Genomic DNA, 23579 nt, shown 5'->3' on the forward strand with positions numbered 1-23579 from the left:
AAAAAAGTTTTACTTTTGATTATAGTATTGTGGATACTCTTAGTCCAATAATTCAATTGATACAGAACCCCACCCATAAAAGTCTAATGAATGACCAAAAATTTAAAATCTATTCCTTCAACATAACACATAAGATAGTTTTTTTGATATTTAAGGTCGTAAACGAACAATGTTGTTCGCGAGCAACTTGAGGTCTGGTTCATCATGTGTTCTGTACAATTGTTAGTAAATTAGTTAAGCTCGAACTCGAGTTTAAAACTCATTAAGGAAACAGGCCGCATAGGAGTTAGTTGTAACTCGGGTCGTTTACAAAAACTTGGCTAGTTTGTAATAGATGTAATTAACAAATCGAACTTGAACACCTCAATATTTGACGAGCAGAGGCAGAGCTCAAGCCCGATTATTTAGGGTTGGTTCAAGCTGAGCTCAAAACTCGGCTTGAATTGGGTCGTTTGCAATCCTAATTCTAGGGGTGAGTATGGACCGGATTGGTCTGGTTTTATAGTAATTCAATAACAAAACCACTACTTACGGATTATGAATTTAGAAAACCAAACAAATCCAAACCATTCAAAGGCGGTTTGGTTCGGTTTTGAATCACGGTTTGCTTAAAATTGAGATATCATTACTATAAACTATTTTAAGTACTTAAAATTGCATAGATAACTTAAGCTAAAAGTTATATTGAAATTAATATATTAAAATCATCAAAACTCACTAACATCAACCAACTAAATAAAAATAGAATACATTAGAAAATAAGTTATCGAGAAAAGAGAGTAGGAAATCACTTTACTAAGTCCAAATCGTGTATGTTTAGCGTAATGGAATTGTAAGAATAGAAAGTTTAGGAAATTAATATTTTGGAAGTGAAAGAAAAGAATAGGGAAAATGACGGCCGATGACGTGTTTGATAATTAATACGCTCCAATGACATTTTCAGCATTAACAAATGTTCTCAGCATGTCCTTGGCGGGTATTAATTATCAAAACACGTTACGGACCGTCATTTTCCCAAAAAATAGGGTGGTGAAATAGAGTATTAGATAAGGGAATTAAGTTTATTAAGTATATCTAACAAATTATATATATATATATATATATATATATATGTGTGTGTGTGTGTGTGTCTATATATATAGAGTCCCATTCTCCTAAGGACCACCTTATTTTAATAAAATAAGGACCTCCCTTTCCCGATCAAATTTTGATGATCCGAGCCGCTCAATGTATTCAGAACGTGATTTTAAGGGTACCCGCGAGAAATCAGCAAAAAAATAAACCGGGAAGGGCTTCATCCGAGCAGTTTTTGTTATGTTTTTATCAAACGGTTCAAATAAAAACTGCTCAAATCAAGCCCTTCCCGGTCATTTTTTTTGCCGATTTCTCGCGGGTACCCTTAAAATCACGTTCTGAACACATTGAGCGGCTCGGATTATCGAAATTCAATCGGAAAATGGGAGAAATGGGGAGGTCCTTATTTTAACTAAAATAAGGACTTCCTTATTTGAAAATAACTGTATATATATATATATATATATATATATATCATACGGTTCAGATTGATTTGAAATCAGCACCATCAGTGTAAATCCATAAACCAAACCATTTAACACGGTTTTAATTTTTTGTAAACCAAGACCTAACCACATCATTAAAAAATCAAATCAAACTATTCGGTTTGAATTGATTTGAACTGGATTCACGGTTTCATGGTTATTTTGCTCACCCTTACCTAATTCCATCGGAAGACTCGAATAGATCCACCTTTGGTGGGCCTGAATGACCAGAAGAGATTCACCATGGACAGGCCCATGCCAAGAAAAACCCGCATAGCCCATATTTAACCTAAACCCTAATCTCGAAGGCACGTATAAACGTCGATAGGCTGTGAGAGCAGGCGCCGCGTAGAGAGCGAAAGAGTGAAAATGCAGATTTTCGTGAAAACCTTAACCGGGAAGACGATCACGCTCGAGGTCGAATCGAGTGACACAATCGACAATGTCAAGGCCAAGATCCAGGACAAGGAAGGTACTACTATTGTTAATCTCATTTCGTCTTCCGTTCGTATCCAAGAACATGAATCACAAATTTTTTTATTAGGGTTTTGTTTGTGGTCATTTTTCTATTTCTTGAATCGGGTTATGGTTTAATGAACTTGTTAGGTATTCCGCCGGACCAGCAGCGACTGATCTTTGCCGGAAAACAGCTCGAAGATGGCCGTACCCTTGCCGACTACAACATACAGAAAGGTATAATATATACACAGATTTATAAATTAGATTTATATTGTTATTCAGGGGTTTACGTAATGGAATCATTTATTGCAATTTTCTATAGAGTCAACACTGCATCTGGTTCTGAGGCTTCGCGGTGGGATTATCGAGCCGTCATTGATGGCGTTGGCACGGAAGTACAACCAGGACAAGATGATTTGCCGCAAGTATGTTTTTCATACCAAGAATTTCTGCTTGATTCTCTAACTATAACACAAATTGTTGGTAGTGGTTGGAACATTGCATCAATCATGTTGCAGTCTATCCTTGTTATGACCTTTACCAAAATAGACATAGCTTCAAAAGGAGGGAACAAACCAGGGTGGTATACAATTAAAACCGAAGTATTTAAATGGAGATGAAGGAGAGAAATGAGAGGCAGTTGTGCAAGTCTAAAGAGTTGTTTTAATGTATTTTAGTAATCTCATGAATTCTTTGTATTTCCATGGTGTCGGCTGACCTTATAGCCAAGCTACTGGCGTCGCCAATGTGTCTAGTCTTGTGTACCTTTTTCTGTTGGGTGGTTGTGTATTTTGTATAAGAAATTTTGTTCTACTCTTCATGCCTTTTTTTACATCCTTTCACATGGGAAGCTCGTGGGTTTCTCTACTAGTATCTGGGTTGTTGGTCAACGTCGATTGGCGATTTGTTATCAAAACGCAAGCTTCCTATGAGGCTTTCTTTGTTGATGACTTGATATGTACCAAGCTCATGGGCAATGGTAGTAGACGGATGATGTTTTTTTCCTCTGGGCCTTTCTTTGTCGATATGTACCAAGATGGTGGCCAAATGGTAGATTGGTAGTGGTCGGATGATGTTTTTTCCTAGAGTTTTTGTGTGCATTGGGTTACAAGATATCTCTAGGAAGCTTCCACAACCCTTTTGCTAGTCAAATGATCCGTTGCTCGAGTAAAACTCCTCTTTATCTCTTTCTTAGTTCCCAATCTGTGGAAAGAGTAAAGTATCCCGCTGCCACTCCTTCCCTCAACTGTAGTTGTTTTTGCTTGGACCTCTTCTACTTCGGTGATCTTGAGCAAATCTCTGTGCCTACCAACTTCCCAAAAGGCCTTACTTCAACGGTCCAACCCGCCCAATACTAATACAAGCTGTACCTAGAAGCACTTGATCTTCTGTTGTCCTCTGCATTCCTTCCAATTTGAAATGGTATAGGCACAATGTTTCATGGAAAGAGTTGCCTCTGGGTTCTGCTGAGCAATCGAATTTTATTGTCAAGAAATCTGCTCTTTTCTTGTAGACTGCAATTTTATTACGCAGAACAGAACATCGTCTAGAGCTTATGGTCTAAGTGGACTCCTCTTTTTCCAAAATACAATGACAGCGAGTCAGCTAGTCCTAAATCTAAGGTTACCAAACAGTCATATGTCACATTCTCTTTTTATGTTGTTTATGTATTGAGTTGTCATAATTACTGATGCATTGCACTTATCAAAACAGATATGAATTCGGGATTTGTGTGTTTCAGGTGTTACGCTCGCCTGCATCCACGTGCTGTTAACTGCAGGAAGAAAAAGTGTGGACACAGCAACCAGGTGCTTATGACATATTTTACACCCATCTCCTTCCACTTGTATTATTTTTTTCCTTGAGGTTGCTCATCTTTCTTAGCAAATTATATTTATTTTTGAAATTGCAGTTGAGGCCGAAGAAGAAGATCAAGTAGATGTGATTGATGAACTAGTTCAGTTTGGTAATTTAAACAGCTTGACTGCTTATTGGTTGGAGATTTAAAGTTTTGAAACTGCTTTCTGCTTTGCTGTAATGGACCACCTGCTTGTTTTTGTATTTTAAGATGACTATTGGCTGAATTTTCATAATTTGCTGAGTGAATTCATGGTCCAATTGTGAGGGCATATTTTTGTGCTTCCTTTGGTAAAATTGCAGCAGAATAATCGTATACCAAGCTGTCATTTCAAGTGAAATATGATTTGCGCAGGCATGCTACGAATTCTTGATCTCAAAGCACAAACCTCCTCTAAATTTCAAGAGGAGAGGCGATGGAAAAAGATGCTATGGTTGGAGGAGGGGGGGAAAGGGTAGGAATGGTGGAAAAGAGACGTTTGGGAGGCAGTTAGAGGCGGAGTGGATGAGAGGTGTTGATAGGAAAGGAGAGGAGAGGAGAGGAGGGAGCAAGAGAAATAGAAAATTACACAGTTTGCTCTTATGGAGTATGGAATAGACAATAGTGATTCTCTTAAAAATTGAATGGAGAGATGTGAATAGCGTCCAAGGAACTTTGTTTGCCAGGAGTTTTTGAAAGAAAGGTGGGAAATATGCTTTCGTTGAAAACCTCTAGTCATTACTCATTAGCATTTTTTTTTGGTCATAATTTTAATTTTCAAATTTCACTAGTCAAAATGAAATTTCAGTAGTCAAAATGATTGATACTCCAGTAGTATAAAAATTTCAAGGGATCCGAAGGAAATTAAAAAATTTGCTCGACTCCAATCCCTTTCCCCTTGCTGATCGCCTCCACCATCTTGCCGCTCCTCCTTCCCCTGTGTCGGAATCTCCTCCTCCCACCTTGGGTTTCAGATTTCCCATCCTCCGCTCTTTTCCGGACCGGTGACTCAAGCTGTAGTTTTTGAGTCTTTGGTTTCTGGGCGGAGATTATTGAATAAGTGTGGTGTTGGATTTTATTTTGTTTTTGTTATTGATGTCATTCCCCTCCCTTCCCTTTGTGGAGTGGCTCTCTTCTGGTTCATTTGTGTGCCTTTTCATGGTTTGAGCGGATTGTTTTTTAGGATCCTCAACTACCGCGTCTTTAACTGGCCCTATGCCCGACTTTGTTGTTGGTCTGCTTTCGCATTATGCGTCATTGAGCTTGTTAGAGTATATGTTCACGTCTAGATGTTTGTAATTTTGGTTCATTCCTGCATTTTTTAATGAAATCTTTTATTCCTTTCAGGTTTTGAAATGGAGTTGGCTTTGTTAAAAATAAATTTCTATTTTATCAAGGAATTGATTTTCATACTCCTCTTTTATCCAAATGCATTACTCCCTCCGTCCCATTATTATAGTCCAGTATTCCATTTTGGGCTGTCCCTTAATAAATGTCCATTTGGTAAAGTTAGTGGGTAAAAGTTGGTACATTGTCTATTTTTTTCCTAAAAGTAGATTCCATTTTGAAAAGTTAGTGAGTAAAAAGTGTAATGATGATGGGTAAGTAGGGAAAGTGAATGAAAAAGTTGATGTGAAAGGTATAATGATGATGTTTTTTTAATAAGTTGAAATTACGAAGTAGGACATTTAAAAAGGGACGGAGGGAGTACTTTTTATTTTGTTTTGTAGTAGTGTAAAATTACATGATTATCCTTTTTACGTGTGAAGGGGAAAATATATTAAAGATAGTTCTGCACTTCTACGTGAATAAAGACCAAAAAAAAAAAAACTTGCACTTAGATAAAAGGATGGTGTTAAAATCAATTTTCTTTATAAACATACTGTGTCTCTTTTCTGACAAGCTTTATTAAGAGCAGTTTATTTTTGCTTCTCGTAAGGATTACCAGCACATTGGATTAAAATAAACCGAACATAAAACAATGGTAAAATATCGAGAGAGAGAGAGAGAGAGAGAGAGAGAGAGAGAGAACCGAAACTTCAATTGCATTCACCCTGTTTATACAACTGCACAATATGATACATTCAAAGCCAAGTATGAAAAAGGACATTATTAGAGGGAGAAAAAACCTATGATAGAAAAGCATAAACAGAAGCCTAGACAGGGCATTTTAGTAGGGGGAGAGTACTTAGAAGGTTTTTCTAAAGCACAGTCATTTCTAACTTATTCGATTTTCCTAGCACTTCTAAATACTGATCAGAAGAACAATTTCTTATAAAGTTCTTATGCACCTTGGGCGCACCTTAACAGTGAGCGGCTCCGCCATCTCGCACGACAACTTAAGCACCTCCGTTAGATTAACACCAGTCGTCTCATCCAACGGCAACCAATCGAACTCGTGCAAAAGCGAGGCCACCCAAAAGCTGACGGTGGTCATCCCCATGGCCTTGCCGGGGCAAACCCGACTACCCGATCCAAAGGGAGCGAGCCTTAGGTCTGATCCCAAAATCGAGAACTCCATCTCAACCCCCGTGGTAGTACTGCAATTGACGAACCTCTCTGGCTTAAATTCAAGTGGGTCTGACCACACATTTGGGTCCCGCATGATGGCCCATATGTTGGCCATGGCTGTGGTCCCCTGAGGGATGTGGTGGCCATCAACGGTTGTGTCCGTTATTGCCAGGCGCGCCCAAGATAACAGCGGGCTTGGAGGGTGTAACCTTAACACTTCCTTTATTACTGCGGGTAGATAGACCAAGTTTGTTATATCATTCTCCGATATGGCACGTGATTGGCCGACGACTCTGTCTAGCTCATCGTGGACCCTTGATTGGACATTGGGATGAAGCACTATTCTTGCCAATATCCACTCTATCAGAACCGCCACCGTATCACTTCCTCTAAATATCATCTCCTGCAACACTCAAATTCAGTTTAAAGAACGCGTGAGCTCTTTTGGACACTCAGAGATGTGTTTAAAGGTGCAATTCAATTTTAAATTTTACAGAGCAGAATGATAATATAACATTGACATTTAGAGATATTTTTGGACTACTACTTGTAATTTTGTAATAAATAGCTTCCGACAAATGAAAGGTACGTTGTATATGGTCAACTAGACCATTTTCTACGTTACAAAGTTTTTTATATTCTCCTCTGTTTTATGTTAATAATAATAAACTTACTCCCTTGTTTTTCATTAAAGAAAGTAATCCAAACGCAAGAATATTTCAACTAGAATTATACTGGTATTTTAATATAATAGCTCAATAATAAGGGTTTCCTTTCGAAATTAAGTATAAAAAAATGCGATACCAAAATTCTATTAAGAATAATTGCATTACTCATAGACTTTACTGTTAGAAAATTAAAGTTGATAAACGAACCAAACAGTGCGCACTCATTAAAAGCTTGTTCGATATCTGGTTGTTATTATAATATAAACAAACTGAACTCGAACAGTTATTGTAGCTCGTTAAGATTAAGAACAGTGCTCGGACAAGTTACTACTAACCTTTTTTGACTAGTGATATTTAAAAATTCTCAGTTAATGAAGACGGGGTTGTAATCTGTTCAAGTAAAGCTCGTTTGGAATTGACTCATTCTATAAACAAACTAAACTTAAATAATTAACCGCGCTGCTTGCATATTGCAAACAAACCAATCAAACCAAGTTTAAAAAAAGGCAAAGTCCACTTTGACCCTCTGTGGTATGAGCCATGTGTGGATACACCCCATATGGTTTAAAAGTGTGCACATAACCTCCTGTGATTTTGAAAATGTGCGGATAGACCTCCTGCCGTTATGTTTTCCATCCATATTAAAAGACCGATATACGTACCCTCATCATGTCCCTTGATTTTTCTTCTTTTTTAAATCTAATCACACCATCTCCTATACCAAAAATTGAATCCAAAACGTTGATATTATAAAATTTGACGAGTACAACATCTATGCCAAAATTCAAGTCAATCAAAAAATGAAAAACTTATGGTCGAATCGATTTTGTTATGAAATAAAAATTTCAAATTTGAATTTACTAAAAATTAGATCACTAAGTTATTAATACCTGATTGAGATTATTTTTTTATAGAGATACTTTATTTTTTATTTAATACATTATGAACTACTTAGATTACATTCTAGAGGCGTGTGAAATATACCTCTGTTAATATGGATGAAAAATATGACAACAGAGGGTTTATCCGCACAATTTTAAAACCACATGGGTTATGTGCACACTTTTAAATCATAGTAAGTGTATCCGCACATAGCTAAAACCACATGAGGTGAAAATGAACTTTGCCCTTTAAAAAAATATTGCAAGCTTGTAGATGAAAACAATAGCATTACCAAAAGAAAACAAACAAAGTATACATACTCCTTCGTACACATAATTAAATTAAAGTAGTTACTTTGGAAGTTATAAATAAATAATCTATTTAAGCGCGTGTGAGCAGCAAGCCTATTCTTCTTTTAAATAAATAAATTAAACAGTAAAAATAAAGAAAATTACTGGAGTATTTGCATGCTTACCCAAAGAACAGCAATCATGTCCGAGTCCGAAAGTCTATCGGGTCCTTGCAGGGAGATCAAAACGTCGACGAAATCGCTTCCATGGCCCGGCCTCTCCCGGTGCTCTGCTATGATTCGGCCCACGAACCGGTTCACTTTCGGGACGAGTTCGGAGCACCTGACCCGAACCTTCTGCAGGTCAAAATCACCCAACCAAGGCAAATGGTCGGACCAGTTGAGTATTCCCAGGAGGTCATACCCTTCGTCAACTAACTTCATCAGCTCCTCGGTTTCCGGAGTATTCGACCCGAGTCCGTAACTCCGCCCGAAGACCGAGCACATCATGTTGTCGAGCGAGGCCCGCTTGAGTACATCGCGGACGCGTACAACCCCAGCGTCGGCAGCACCCAACATTTTCACCATCTGTTGAGCAATATTAAACCTTTGGCTCTCGGAGGCTTTGATTTGCTTCAAACTGAATAGGTGAGTGGCCGCGATTCGCCGGAGGGTACGCCAGTAAATTCCGTAAGGGGAGAACCCGATAGACCTGTTGAACATGAGGCCAAAAGCCGACTCCTTGACCGGACGATAAGCGAAAACCGGGCTGTTTAGAATCTCTTTCGCTACGTCTGGATTGCACGCAACGATAACTCTCGTTTCCCCTAAGCTGAAAGCCATCAAGCGCTTGGCGTTGCATTTCTCGGCTGCGTCTGCGAGCCGGTGGTGGGCCAGACCAGACATGAGGTACATGCTGCCTATCACCGGGACCCCTCTCGGACCGGGGATGGGGTTGCCCATAGGCTTCATGGTCAACAAGCCTTTTCTGAACCTGTGCTTGCCCCAAGCGTGACCACCGGGGTGAGCCCAGTAAATCAAGGACAAGACTAGGAAAAACAAAGCAGTTAGAAAGAGGCAGCATAGGAAATTGAGTGGAGTGAAGGGTTGGGATTTGAAAGCTAGAGCGAAAACCCAGAGGGTGTCCGTTTGAGGTGTCATGGTGGATTGAGTTTGAGTAAGCAGCTCAGTACTCGTGTTGTATTATAGACTTGTACTTACTAGGCACAAGCCAGCTTTGGTTTGGTTTTTTTGTAGGAGAAAATGAAGTGGGTTGATTGGTTTATATAGGGAGGCCAGTTAAGAGAGGTGAGAGATTAAATGATAACATAAAAATAAACCCTTTACCAGGAAGTGGGACCGTATTAACTCAAACGTGATGGTATACTCCTCTCTGTTTTGATTTGTTTGTCCAATTTCGAGTTTTCAATTTATTAAGAAAATAAAGTTTGATCCATTGATTTAAAAATTTACATAGTCTGACCTATTAATTTTAAAATGGACAATCAATTTGGAATATGTAAAAGTCAAAAAGAGGATAAACAAATCGGGACGGAGGGAGTATATCTTTATAGGAGTAAGATTCTCCGAAGTTTAATTTGGCTCACTTGCACTTTACAACTCTCTCTCTCTCTCTCTCTCTCTCTCTCTCTCTCTCTCTCTCTCTATATATATATATATATATATATATATGTGTGTGTGTGTGTGTGTGTGTGTGTGTGTGTGTGAACTCTCTCTCTCTCTCTCTCTCTCTCTCTGTATATATATATGTGTGTGTGTGTGTGTGAACTCTCTCTCTCTCTCTCTCTCTCTCTCTCTCTCTATATATATATATATATATATATATATATTATATGTGTGTGTAAATCCAAGTGTTTTGGGACAATTTGCATGCATGTTGGGTTAGTCTTGTAATCCCCATTCCCGTACCTTTATTTTAAAAGTTTATAAGCTGGCCAGTTTGCATACACTTCGGGTTAATTCTTATGGTCAAATATGAGACATTAAGATAAAGCAAACCTGAAACCTTATAAACATAGATCAACAAGTACATATATTAAATCCTCTCCATGAGGAAAAAGAAAAGAAAATTTTGTATATTTTTGATGAATAACTCCGCAGCACACCTCTAAATTGTGCAAAGTGAATCATTGTGACAAGTAACGGTACGCTAGAGTTCAGAAATTAAATTTTCAAGTTATTGACAATCGATGAGGTGTCTATATTATAAAAATGAAAGAATAATACAATTATCCATACACATTTTAAACCTTTTAATGTACTTTCATATATTACTACAGTATATGTTTCTTATATATGAATACACAATTAGCTTTCTAGTTTTTGTTTTTGTTAAAGAGGAACTTTTTTTTAAATGTATCAAGTGAGTTTCACGATAAAATTATTAAATAAAGACGGTTATATCTTTAGATATGTCATATGCAACTAACAAAATTATTTTCCATCACTTATCTAACGGATTTATGAACAGGAGGTATACTGCAAATTGACATAAAGTGTGCGAATTGGAATTTCGAAATTTAAAAGAGAAGGATGCAAAGTAACACTTAATGTAAAGTGGGGTGGGGGGTGGTTTACAAAGTGTATTTTACAGTTGTGGGGATTAGTTAAATTTACATAGAATCTTGCTCCATCTTTTTCATCTTCTGTTGTTGATCAACTTGCTGATCATCTTTTAAAAAATCGATTGTTGGGAAATATGACCTGCGCCGCCACGAATGCAATGACGAGATTGAAACCAATTACTATAGAAAAAGTTACATGGGTTGAAAATTGAGTAAAATATTATTTGATTTTAAAGCACCGTCACATACGCGAATACTAATTAAAGACCCCAACCACCACTATGGAGTATATCGTCGCTATATAAAGAGATCAAGAATGAGTTCTTCAAGAAGTGTGGTTATAGAGGTCACTGAATCATCACGTAATGATGCTCTAAGATCACGGCATAATCAATCGCGAGACCCGCGCGCCAATTATCGGAGATTGCGTGTTATTATAGTGGGAGATGCTAATTTAACTTATTATTGTACTTCCGGTCAAGTCAAGAAGATGGAAAGAAGATACACACTACTTACATATAGTACAATGTCGGCAGTGTTTGTCCCGTGGCCTGTATGGAAAGTACGCTCAACGTGCCTTTGTCGGATCAAAAAAAAAGAGGAGAAGCTTTACTAGTATAGATGGAAGTGGCTTAAGATTTTATTCTTGTTGCAAATATTCTTCTTTGTTAAATAAAATACTACCACTGCCATAAAGGTTGAGTATTAGTAATATTCCCTACTTCCCAATTTATTAATCCTTTTTATTTATTTATACATGTCTCAAATTGATTGTCCAATTTTAAAATCAACAGATTAGATTATCTAAATTTCCAAATCAATAGATCATATTTGATTTTCTTAATAAGTTAGAAACTCGAGATTGAACAAACAAATTGGGACGGAGGGAATAGTTCATAGAAAAAAATCAACGTTAATACTGCAACTAGGACCCTTGGGTATTCCTCGAATATCGAACTTTTGTTGAACAAGAAATTAGAGTGTGTTTGGAGAAATTTTTTTATTTTTTTTTCTGTAAAACATTTGAGTCTTATTGAAAGATAGTTTGATTTTTCATTAAACTTCTCGAAAATTGACCGAAACAAAAAACGAATTTCACAATGTAATACGTCTTCTCTCATCCGTAACTAACAACTCCTAGGGATAAACATGGAATACCAATAGTTACACTTTCCCATCTGTAACTTCCATTTAACTCCCACTCTATAACTGCACGTCTTCAAGTATTTTTTACTTAAGGTCTTTTTTTTCCTCTCACTTGATTACGTCTTCTTCCATTCCATTATTCTTTTCTTTGTTTTTCTTGAAGTTTACTGAATTTCTTTCTCTAATGTACAGACGCGATTGCTTGAATGCCATTTAGGAGACAATACTGCTACGTGTCCCCAAAAAATGAGGGTTGAAAACAGGGACTCCAAGTTGTAGCCGCTACGCAATTGATTCATAGTATTTTACTTTTCCTTGGACTTTCGAGTCGAACAGCTGACTGTGCACACGCGTCAAGTGTATCCTGGCCTCGAATTATTATAATTGGTTGGGTTATATTATGGTCTTTTACAAGAGAAAATTTGCTGACATGCATCGGACAATTAAGTGAAGTAAATAAATTGATGGCAACCGTAAACAGAAGAAAAGATAAAGGGGATACACACAATAGCTTTCAACGGAGGTCAGTTCATTTTCAAATCATAAAATGGAGGCCATGTGCATTTTCTTTTCACTCATAGATTCACTTCGCCATCCTTTTCTTGTCGTTCTCTCAAAACAAAAAGTAGTCTTCTCCGTCCCTTCCAATTTCCTTCTCTTTTCTTTAACCTTTAAACGTGGGGCTCTCTCTCTCTCTCTCTCTCTCTCTCAACGAAATTCATATGAAGTTACAAACTAACCTCTTTAATTGTAACCGTACAAACCAAGTTTGAATGAATCAAGAAATTTCTTGGGATTGATATGGAATATGTCCAACACTTTCACTTTCTCTTTCTAAAAAGCCTTTAAATTATTATTATTATTAGGTAGTATTCCACGATTGATGTAAGCTAGCTAGTCCGTAGCTACTGCATTTGATAGTACGTAGTACTAGTACAGATTCAGCAGTAATTAAATTAAATTAATCTAAATGAAGAAAGCATAGAGTAATGGGAAAGCATTGACTAAATGAATTAAATTACTAGTAAAATGAAACAACATGTGATGGCAGCATCAGGGGAAATTTCATCGAAATTCAGACCTTTCGCATGATGTAACCTCGACAATGATGGGCAGATATGCTTTAATTAATTACTAGTATTTGGCCTTCTTCACATTTAAGATTAGCTACTTAATGGCATATAATTATGCGGTTGATATGAAATTTACCTTTCTTGTCTGCTTTGATTTGTTTAATACCTTAATTACAAAACATCATTTTGATTGGTCAGGAAAACTGATCGATCGATGTTCCCAATCTACATCTGGTCTCTAGTATTCTCCTTGTAATTACGACCTTGCTTAAGTTTGAAGCTACTTATCGAAGCATGATAAGGCATGTTGCATAAAAATAAGTACGCGTAAACAGGTCTGTAACACCCTACTTTACTGAGAAAATCCCTCACAGTGATGACTCCAGAAATTATTATAAAGGTGTTTAAAAATCTCTACTGTCTTTAAAAATCACAACTATATTTACACAAAATTTTATCAAATTCTTGAGTTTTATAAATTGGATTGTTTTGTGGCCTGATCTTTGGGTTGAATGTTCAAATATTTTGGATAGGGTGTTTAAGAAGGGCTAAACTAAAATAAAACTGAAAATTTCACATGTATTTTATGACAAAAGAAAATTTTGGCAGAAGATGTAGCCGCCACTGCTTCTTCCCGATTTAATTGTCCAATTTTGATAATTCGATTGTCTTAGGGAACACAATGATGACACCTAAAAATATTTAATAGTTCAACACTACCCTTCAACGTTTTTGAAAAGTTATGTTATTGCAAAAAAAAAACAAGGGGAAAAAGAAATTTTGAGTTCATCCAAAAATTAAATGGACATACATTTATTTTTTCTTAGCAAAAGAAATTTATTAATCTTTATAAGATATTACAAAAATTAAACGGATCGAGGGCACACCGGCAAGATTCCACCCAAGACCGAAAGGAAAGCAAGACGCCAACCGAAATATCAAAGAGACACCGCAGCCAAAACATCCAACAAAAACCCAAAGAGACAGCACACCAAAACACCTAACTATCCCAAAGACCAAAAAATAACCCCCAACAGCCAAGCCAAACCAACCAGAAAGAAGTATCCGAACAAAACGAAAAGCCAAAACTCAAAATACAAAAAATCTAAACAGAACCCAAAAGCAAACAAACGAGACCTAGAACTCCAATGGAAGGGAAACATCATCTTCCCTATCCGAAATTTCTCCCTCTTCAGAATGGGAGATGCTGCCAAGCAGCATCCTGCAAAGCGGGTGCAGAGCAACCAATCTGGCCATTTATCTCAGCAATGGACGGTTCAGATTTATATGCGCTTAGATTCAATTCGAGTCGTCTATACCAAGATGAACGGTTGAATCGACCGCTTGGCACTGCTTTATAGAAATTAATGCTGCTCGACAACATCCCCTGTGACTGATTTTCATACTCCTCATTTTGATGTGCACTCTTATTTTGTCTTCATCAATGTGAATTTTCAACAATACTCTTTTAGACATGCAAAATTGATCAAGCAAAAGGATAATATTATAATTTCAATTGTGTTAAATTTCTTGTAGGGTTCCAATCTAAAACCAATTGGCAATAGGTGAATAATCTCTAAAAAAATATTAACCAAGTTTGGGTGGCTTAAATGAAAATGTGGGATCCCACATCACGTGTAACCTAGATGCACGTAGAGGTGACAGACTAAGAGACCATGAGCTGAGAGATTGACTTGGGTGAAAGAGATGACAGAGACTTTCTCATGAGAGGTGAAACCATCCAGGTCCTAGTTCTAATATCATGTTAAATTTTTGGAGGCCGGGGTAACCTAAAACCAATTGGCTATAGGTGGAGTAATGTCTAGAATATATTAACCAAGTTTAGGTGGCTTAAATGAGTGATGTGAGACAAGCCTAACAAAATGAATAAAAGATTTTAAGGCTCCGTTTGATAACAGTGACAGATGGATGATATTCGTAAGGAGATGGAATTATGATTGAAATTGGTAATGAGAAAGGATTGTTAATGAGAAAGGATTGTTAAATTCTTGGAGGGTAACCTAAAACTAATTGGCTATAGGTGGAGTAACCTCTAGAATATATTAATCAAGTTTTAATGGTTTAAATGAGCGATGTGAGACAAACCTAACAAAATGGATAAAAGATTTAAAAGATTATGATATAAAATAAAAGGAAATGAAAATCACTACCCCTGCAATGTTCTCAACGTCTATTGATAATGAAAATCTTATATATTTATATAGTATATGATGCATTCAAGGAGTTGAAAAATAGTTAAATAGATTTTCCCGTTGCACTCGTTGAGGCATTATCGATCCGAAATCCATATGATCATTCAATGAATGGTTCCTAGAATTTGTCTACCCAATCATAATTTGATGAAGAATCACCGGAATCTCAGAATGATTAGATTATATAGGCATAATAGATTTTGATTATATATTATACTCCATATTAACTATCAAGATCTGTAAAGTATTTTGGTGTACAAGCATAAACTTAGTGCAGTTGATCAGTTATTGTCTCTCCTTTGTGGAAGGTCTTGGGTTCGAGCCCCACAGAGGGCAGGTCCTTTAGGGGACCAGGGCTATGGTTAGCTTCTGGTCTCCCCGTGCTAACTCTAACACTCCCACTAACCCCCGCTGATGTATATCGCCGTGGCAAAAAAAAAAAAAAAAGCATAAACAGTAGAGTAGTGGTTAGAAGTACAATCGGAATACTATATTTTGATCCTTTTACCCTGTCTACCGGAGTATTACTCTATTGTTTTTACCTTTTTTCTCTTATATAACGGATAACTTCTATGAAAACCTTATTTAATTCTTAAATTCGACTTACTAAAATTTGAAATATGAGAGAAATTTATTCACGGCTCTGCGCAATTTCAGCCGTCTATTTTGACAATCAATGGTCCGAATTTTAAAAAAACTAGAATAGTTTTTCTCTTGAAATATATACTTTATGTTACACACACACACAAGGGACAACATGCGTGTTGTCCCTCCCAAAACGATGTAGTTTTGGAACAAGTCCACATGGAGAACAACACCCTGTCTGGCACTCATTTTTGCCTTCCAACCACCAAAACAACCACTGCATGCAATACAGATTTTGGTTTAGCCAATTGAAGGATTTGGGTTTTGCAATCAACGACATATCTGCTAAGAAAGTGTTCAGATTTGGTAAAGAAAAAAAGTGTTATCTGCTATGAAATACAGATTTTTTTACCATAAAATCAACGGCATCTTCCATTTTGCAATCAAAGTGCTCAGATTGAGAATAAGTTTTTTACGGAGGATTTCATAAACTAAGTTTACGGGGGCCTAATCTTGCGCGTTCAAAAGTATTTTGGACGGTTCGGATTGAAAATCAATTATGACCGGTAAAAAATATTTTTTACCAATCAAAATTAAAAACACATCTCAGCCATTGATTGTCGAAATGGACGGATGAGATTGTGCAGAGCCGTGAATAACTCCTCCGTGTATAAGTTTCTCTCTCGTTCAGGTTTGGGGGTTTTTTCTGTACCACCGAAACAGCGTCGTTTTGGTGGGTGGAAGGCAAAAAATGAGTGCCAAACAGGGTGGTGTTCTCCATGTAGGCTTGTTCCAAAACTACATCGTTTTGGGAGTGACAACGCGCATGGATGTTGTCCCTAAGGACAACACGCACCCCGGATTCATACAACCCCTATAATTGTAAATCAAAAAAATTCTATAAAAGAATTCTCATGTACTAATTAAAAAGTGTATGCTTATGAATACTTCTAGTAGTATAATTGAGATTTTAGCCTTTAAAAAGCTATTATGAGTATTTGTCGAAAATTCTTATCAACCGAGTTTGGATTCTAGGGATTCCTTCCATCCGAGAAGGGATCTAGAATCAGATGGAAGGATCTAAAATATGATTCTAGAGAAGCCGAGTTTGTGGTGCATTTTAAGAATTTAAAATTGATTGTTAATTCTTTGCAGTAAACAACACCAATTTTCACGGTAGGTTAATCAATATTCTAAAATCCAAAATCTAGAATTTGCAGCTGAATCTGAAACTATATATATTCTAAATTCTGATATCTAAAGCAATCTAGAATAGTTCTTCCTCTTTATAGAGTATGAAGAAAAGATTTGCTAACCGCGTACAATTTGAATATAAAAAGAGAAGCAATTGAATTTTGTATGAAAGTAGCCTATGAGATGTTTTTTAAATGAAGATTAGAAATCGAGATACAGAGGCCAATGATATAGTAACAAGCGGCAAAAAGTTTGAAGTTCTTCCAACAAAAATACTTTATTTTTGTTCTCGACTTCTCATTTTCCGGAATGGACAATCTTTTTACAACGGAGAGTGACATATGAGAGGGGATTGGAGTAGAAACGCTCTAGTTAATTAGAATATTCCTTCAAAATAAAGTAATTTGGACTTAATCTGTTTGGTTTGAGTTTCTGAGATAGATAGAAAAATGAGGGTAAAGAAAATTTATTGGGACCATGCGCAAAGAGATAAGTTAGTTTTAAAGACCAAAAGCAAACACAGTCTTAATATAGCTCCATTAATTCAACTTTTAATTTGTATAGAGTCATCCTCGTACCCTTCCACGATCCCCAACGGGAATTGTTACGTGCAGTCACATTCGAAATTATTCGATCATCATTTAGGAGTTTACTGATACTGTACTTCACGGTTTATCATTAAGTGTAAAGACAGTGGCATCAAAATTCATGGAAGTCAAGAAAACATCAAAGAAAATAAACAAAAGAGCTTTCAGTACTAGTACTATTTAATAGTACCACTGTCCTCCACGATAATAAACATGAAAAAAAAACACAGAGATGAGTTGAATTGCATATATAGTTCTGAACAAAAACAAAAAAGACCCACCAAACATATCATCCAAATTAAGCATCCTTCACAATTCCAAGCAGACATAAGCTGAATTACCTCTGTCTGTTGAGGGGAGAGGAGAAACTCATGAGAACAGGAAATAATTAGTTAGTATAACCCTAGAAAAATAACCCTATAAGGCTCAGTTTGGATGACCAGAATCGTCAGCAGGAATATGAATGTGATTATTAGGAATCAAATTCCTAGAAATTTTATTGAGTGAGAATAGGAATAGGAATAGGAATATGATTAGTAGGAATGAAATTCCTAGGAATACAATGCCTGAAGTAATTTCATTCAAGTGTTTGAATTAATTCAGTAATCTTATGCATGAATCAACTATTTCGGAAATTTATCCAAGACAATATTTACTTTTTTTGTTGATTGAGCCAGGAATCTAAAATTCTCATGGGGTAAGGGAGAAATCAGATTCTCATTCAATCTGGTAATGTGATTTCTGGTTGGATGTGTTGTCATGAATCACAATCATATTTCTGTTTCTCCCAAATATGGAAATTCTGAGTGTGGCATCACATTCCTATTTTTATTCCTTTCAACGGAATCATGAAAGTATGGTGTCACACTCTTATTCCTCCTCAAGATTTCTATCATCCAAACTAAGCCTAAAAATATTTTGGGGAATCGGGGATGGGGCAGGGCGGGTAGAGCTGGGCAACGGACACGAGACACGATAACACGATACGAACCGGACACGAAGTTAGCGGGTTAGGGTTGAACATTTCTGACACGAAACACGAAAATGACACGACTCGAGAACACGAATTCTAAATGGGTTGGGTTCTAGTTGAATACGCAAGACACGAAATTGACATGATTAACACGGTTACTAATCTGTGTCACCCATTAACATGAACGTATATACATAATATATGGTATATTTGTAATTCTATATAGAGTTGGGCAACAGACACGATAACACGACACGAACCGGACACGAAGTTAACGGGTTAGGGTTGAGCATTTCTGACACGAAACACGAAAATGACACGACTCGAGAAACACGAATTCTTGTTGGGTTGGGTTCGAGTTGGGTGATTTGTGACACGAACCCGACTAACACGGCCCTGACTCGACCTGTTACCCAGGTCTAAGGGCGGGTAAGAAATGGGGAACTGATTCGGATAAATGATATGTCTGTTCCCGCCTCTAACCCCGATCCCCGAAAATTTTCAAAAAAAATTCCCATATCCTACCTAATCTCCAAATTGCCAATTTGTTTGGGACGGAGATTGGATCGAATACGGACGGGTCGAAAGAAATTGCCACGTACAAGTAAAAGAGAATGCAACGTACTACTCGTTTAACACTCGACTCATTAAATTTACTATTGACCGTGTTTTTTGCTTTTTGGCTCCTTTTGTTTTTGAATTTAAATCAAATTGTTTGGAATTATATGCGTTCCATATATTTCATGATTAATATTTATTCTATTAATTTTCCTCTCTAGCTAAGTCACGTAATGCATGTGCATAAGCATGAGCAAAATCGGTGACATGAACGTGAATGTGTCTAAATAAAACATCTAAAATTACTAAAATTCATGAAGGCGGCGATTAAGAAAGAGTGCATAAAGTATAGATTGATAGTGCTCTACTGCGAAAGGTTTGTACTTTTGAGGTCTCAAAATCTTTCTCTCTTTCTACATGGTATATATTTAATAAATATCTCTTAACTTATTTCTCCCATCTTTTTATCTCTCTCTACTTACTATCCCAAAACCCTCCCTCAAAACCTATATTAAAATAAAAACCCAAAAAAATATAGTTAATTGGTCTGGTTCGTCACCTTCCAATCCGGAATGAAGCTAGACTGGAGATATATATGTATATATATATGTGCTCTACTTTAATAAACCCATAGCAAGAGACCAGCGAAGAAAACGGTAGGACAGTAGGGTATTTTATATAGTAGGGCATTTTATATTGTATGTAGGGATACATACGTACATACAGCTTCCAATCCGGAATGAATCCAGACTAGAGATATATATGTATATATGTGCTCTACTTTAATAAACCCATAGCAAGAGATCAGTGAAGAAAACGGTAGGCCAATAGGGTATTTTATATAGTAAGGCATTTTATATTGTATGTAGGGATACATACATACATATATATACATACATATATATATATATATGTTATATATATATATATATATATAGGTGATTCGGCTCGGTCTAATTTTTTTTAAAAATAAACCAAACCCATTTAATCAGTTTTTAATTATTGAGTACCAAAATCGACCGATACTACTACCAATAAATAGTCAAAACTCATAGGTTTGGTTTGGTTTGGTAACGGCGGTTTAATCGGTATTTCTTACATGCCTACATGTGATCCAAATTCTATTTTTTTTATTTATATAAAATACGACATGAGTAACAAACCAAAAATTGGTCAAACCAAACCAAGCCAAGCCGAAACTCTAATATTTGGCTTGTTTTGTAAAATATCCAAATCGACATGTCCAGTTTGATTTAAAAGAATGCCTATACGGCCGGTTCAAACCAAACAGTTTACATCCCTATTGATTCTGCAAAATATCAAAAATTTAGGAAACTCTTCTGACCTCATAACGAAAAATTCCTCTAAAATACTGTATACCCAAAGGGCCTTAGCGAGCCCTACAGTGGGCCCGGTCCGCCTGGTACTCTTCTACTAGTAATATCCACATGCATTAGTTTTTTTTTTCTTTCTAAAGCACAACTTTGCATTCAATAAAAGCTTTCCGGCACTTACACAGGTTTTCATTTGAATACTGAGAGAAGGAGTTACAACTAAGTTTCATAAACTAACGATATACAATGAACACAAAGAGATGAACTTATGTTTAAATCATAAACGCAAGCCTCAAACTCTCTATACGACTGAGAATAAAATTCAGCAATAGTGGAATTAGCAATTAATCTAGACACTAATTAAGTTGCCTTAGGGTGGCAGAGAAACCATATCAGAGCTAACATCAAAAAGACCGATGAAATGAAAACCTCTTCCACAGATTTTCTATTGAAAGCCAAACGTCAGCTGGTGTAACACGACCACGGCGGGCACAATACCATATCCATGGTCAAAACATGAAATAAGCAAACTAAGAAAAATTATTACCCACCGGATCTGGGGAAAACCAGACCAGAAAAATCGACAGACTATATAGGGAAACCAGCCGAAGATAGAGCCAAAGTAAGAAAAACAAGACGGTAAAATAAAACCCAAACCCCATCCTTGTCGTTATTGTCAACCGTCAGCCACCATTGTCCATATTTGAGCTAATAAGGAGGATACGGATCAGAAACCAAACCCACACGCCGGCACCAGAGCCTAAGCACTGGGAGCTTGAACTCTGCCGCTCAACAACACTCGATCGAAACACACACCAGAGAGGGATACACACGCCAGCACCGGAGAGAGAATGGGGGTTTTTAGAAAGAGAAGGGTATTTTTTAGAGAGAGAATATTTATATATATCTACATTACTTAATGATCTTGATTTTTGTGAAATCACCATCCACAACCATCTTAGAGCTTCAAGAGGGAGCTGAAATGGGAGCACAACAATGCTACATTCATGTTTTTTAGTCCATCTATTCCAAATTATTGCTCTAATTTTACTTTTTGTATCACTCAAATAATTGTCTATATGTCATAATCTATAATATTTTTTATAATTTTAAAAGTTTTGTTTTATAAAATTAATGGAGATCTATCAAAAAAAGATTCATATTTGATACAAAAAAATATTATAGATTAAAAGATATAACCAACTTTTTGAGAGGTTCCAAATAGTAAATAGGAGCAACAATTTGGAACAAATGAAGTATTTCTTAATTTTAACATTTCTACATTCATTTTTTTTAATGGAAGAGCAGGAAATTCATTAATAATAAATATTACGTTTGTAAGATGTATATCTTTTTAATTTTTGGTTCTTCCATTTGTCAAGAGACTGGAAGTCTAAGAAAAGTAATTGACCCTGACTTGACCTACTCCACCTACTTATTTTAGTTCTATATATTTTATTGTAAAAGGCTCTTAATAAATCCATGATTGGTATGATACAGGTAAGCAATTTCATCCTTATTGTTGTCTCTCTTTTTTTTTTTTTTCCTTTTTGACTTTCCTTCTTCTACAATCGGGATCCTATCATTTTGATAAAACAAACAAAACAAAACAAAACAAAACAAACGTTGTCCACATTTCTTGAACACGTGCTCGATGATGATGAAGGCACATGTGGTGTCATCCGTTTGACTTCTATTCAAACAAATACATACTACTTCTTTTTAATAAATTTTTAATTTACTTTAACACCGGCCATACCATGATTAGGGAGAGATCATTCCGACGTGTACGTGCCCCGACCCTCTTTTCAACATACATTTGTGTGGATTTCACATACTTTGTGATGAGGAGAACCGCACAAATGTGTGGCATAAAGAGGATCAATAAGGATACCGCGTCTCCTTGCTCCAGGGCATTGAATAATTTTTACATGCGTGGGTACTTAGGTAAATTTCTCCTAATCACAAGGAGAGTACCAATGAGTAAACGTAGAGTGCGATCATCAATTTTCGTATTCAATTAAAAATGATGCTTTCTAAAGGTATTAAAAGAAATCAAAGAACCTACAGGAAGGAGAGGAGGTAAATCTCGTATCAACCACATGCCATTAAATACTATAAGGTGAAGACTCAAGACTCAAGGCCATTGATCAGCTGAATTTTCAATCTAACTTCCCCAGTAGGTGCCATCACATTGCTAATTAATTTTTAATTTAGTTTTTCCTTTCTTTTTTCTTTTTACAACAGGATGTTCAGGCCAGCTTGGACACGCCTCGACTACTTTCGGGGCCCTGAAGTGAACGATCGTACAAACTCTCCAGTGGCTCCAATGTTTGAAAAAATTTAACCTACGTGGGATTCGAACATGCGACTTCATGAAGTACAAATTAACAATTATAAATTTGTTTTCTCATACTCACTTGACTTCGGATTTCATTTAGTTTATTCTTTTAACCCATAACCCTCACAGGAATCAGGATAATCCAGTCCAAAATATTCGCACTTTTCAATGGAAGCATTGTATACGAAATCCGAATCTTGTAGAAGAACTTATGCTGAGTTAGAAACCCACTAGCTCTTCACCTTTGTGTCTTATTGTCTTGGTGAAGCTATTGCTTAACCCACTTGTTTTTTAACTTTTAAAACGAACTCAGAACAATGATTAGATTCGATTCCATAATCTGGGACTGGAATTCCTCTGTTTTTATTTGTTTTGGTTCATTTTTCTTTTCAAAGTTTGAATCTTTGAAAGAATTTGTCCTTTGGAAAGCCTTTTTTTGGGGCTCTTTTTTTTGGTTTGGGCATGGCAAAAGTTGGTGTTGGATCGGACTTTCTTTGCCATTTATGCCTTGACTGAAAAATGTGGAACAGGGGAGGGAGGGAGGGATCTTTGGGTTGTGAAATGGGGTATGTGGTCCTACTTGCAGATCGGTTAGGCTGTGATATGGCCTTGGAAAAAGGGAATCTAATTTTCACTTTCCTAAAGAGGAAAGATTTGGTTTATACTACTAATCTCCACAAATTTCTTTTTTGTTTTTGTTTTTGTTTTTGATATATAAGGTGCAATTGAAGGAATCTAACAAGCCAAAGGTAGCCTTTCTTTTTTCGAAAAATACTAAACAAATA

The 23579-nt window shown here is 36.5% G+C and overlaps 2 protein-coding genes across 2 annotated transcripts; one reads left to right on the forward strand and one right to left on the reverse strand.

Moving 5' to 3' along the window:
* Positions 1 to 1835: 1835 nt before the first annotated feature.
* LOC131307448 (ubiquitin-ribosomal protein eL40 fusion protein) lies at positions 1836 to 4147 on the forward strand. The gene is made up of 5 exons (XM_058333946.1): positions 1836 to 2031; positions 2166 to 2252; positions 2341 to 2443; positions 3760 to 3826; positions 3931 to 4147. The coding sequence occupies exons 1-5, from the start codon at positions 1929 to 1931 to the stop codon at positions 3955 to 3957; spliced, it is 387 nt and encodes a 128-aa protein (XP_058189929.1). The 5' UTR covers positions 1836 to 1928; the 3' UTR covers positions 3958 to 4147.
* Positions 4148 to 5877: 1730 nt separating this feature from the next.
* Positions 5878 to 9456, reverse strand: LOC131307455 (cytochrome P450 78A3-like). Its single transcript, XM_058333960.1, has 2 exons — positions 8392 to 9456; positions 5878 to 6769 (listed from the first exon to the last, which is right to left on the reverse strand). The coding sequence occupies exons 1-2, from the start codon at positions 9364 to 9366 to the stop codon at positions 6128 to 6130; spliced, it is 1617 nt and encodes a 538-aa protein (XP_058189943.1). The 5' UTR covers positions 9367 to 9456; the 3' UTR covers positions 5878 to 6127.
* Positions 9457 to 23579: the final 14123 nt, after the last annotated feature.

The sequence above is a fragment of the Rhododendron vialii genome, chromosome 1a (genome assembly GCF_030253575.1).
Source record: "Rhododendron vialii isolate Sample 1 chromosome 1a, ASM3025357v1".
NCBI classification, from domain to species: domain Eukaryota; kingdom Viridiplantae; phylum Streptophyta; class Magnoliopsida; order Ericales; family Ericaceae; genus Rhododendron; species Rhododendron vialii.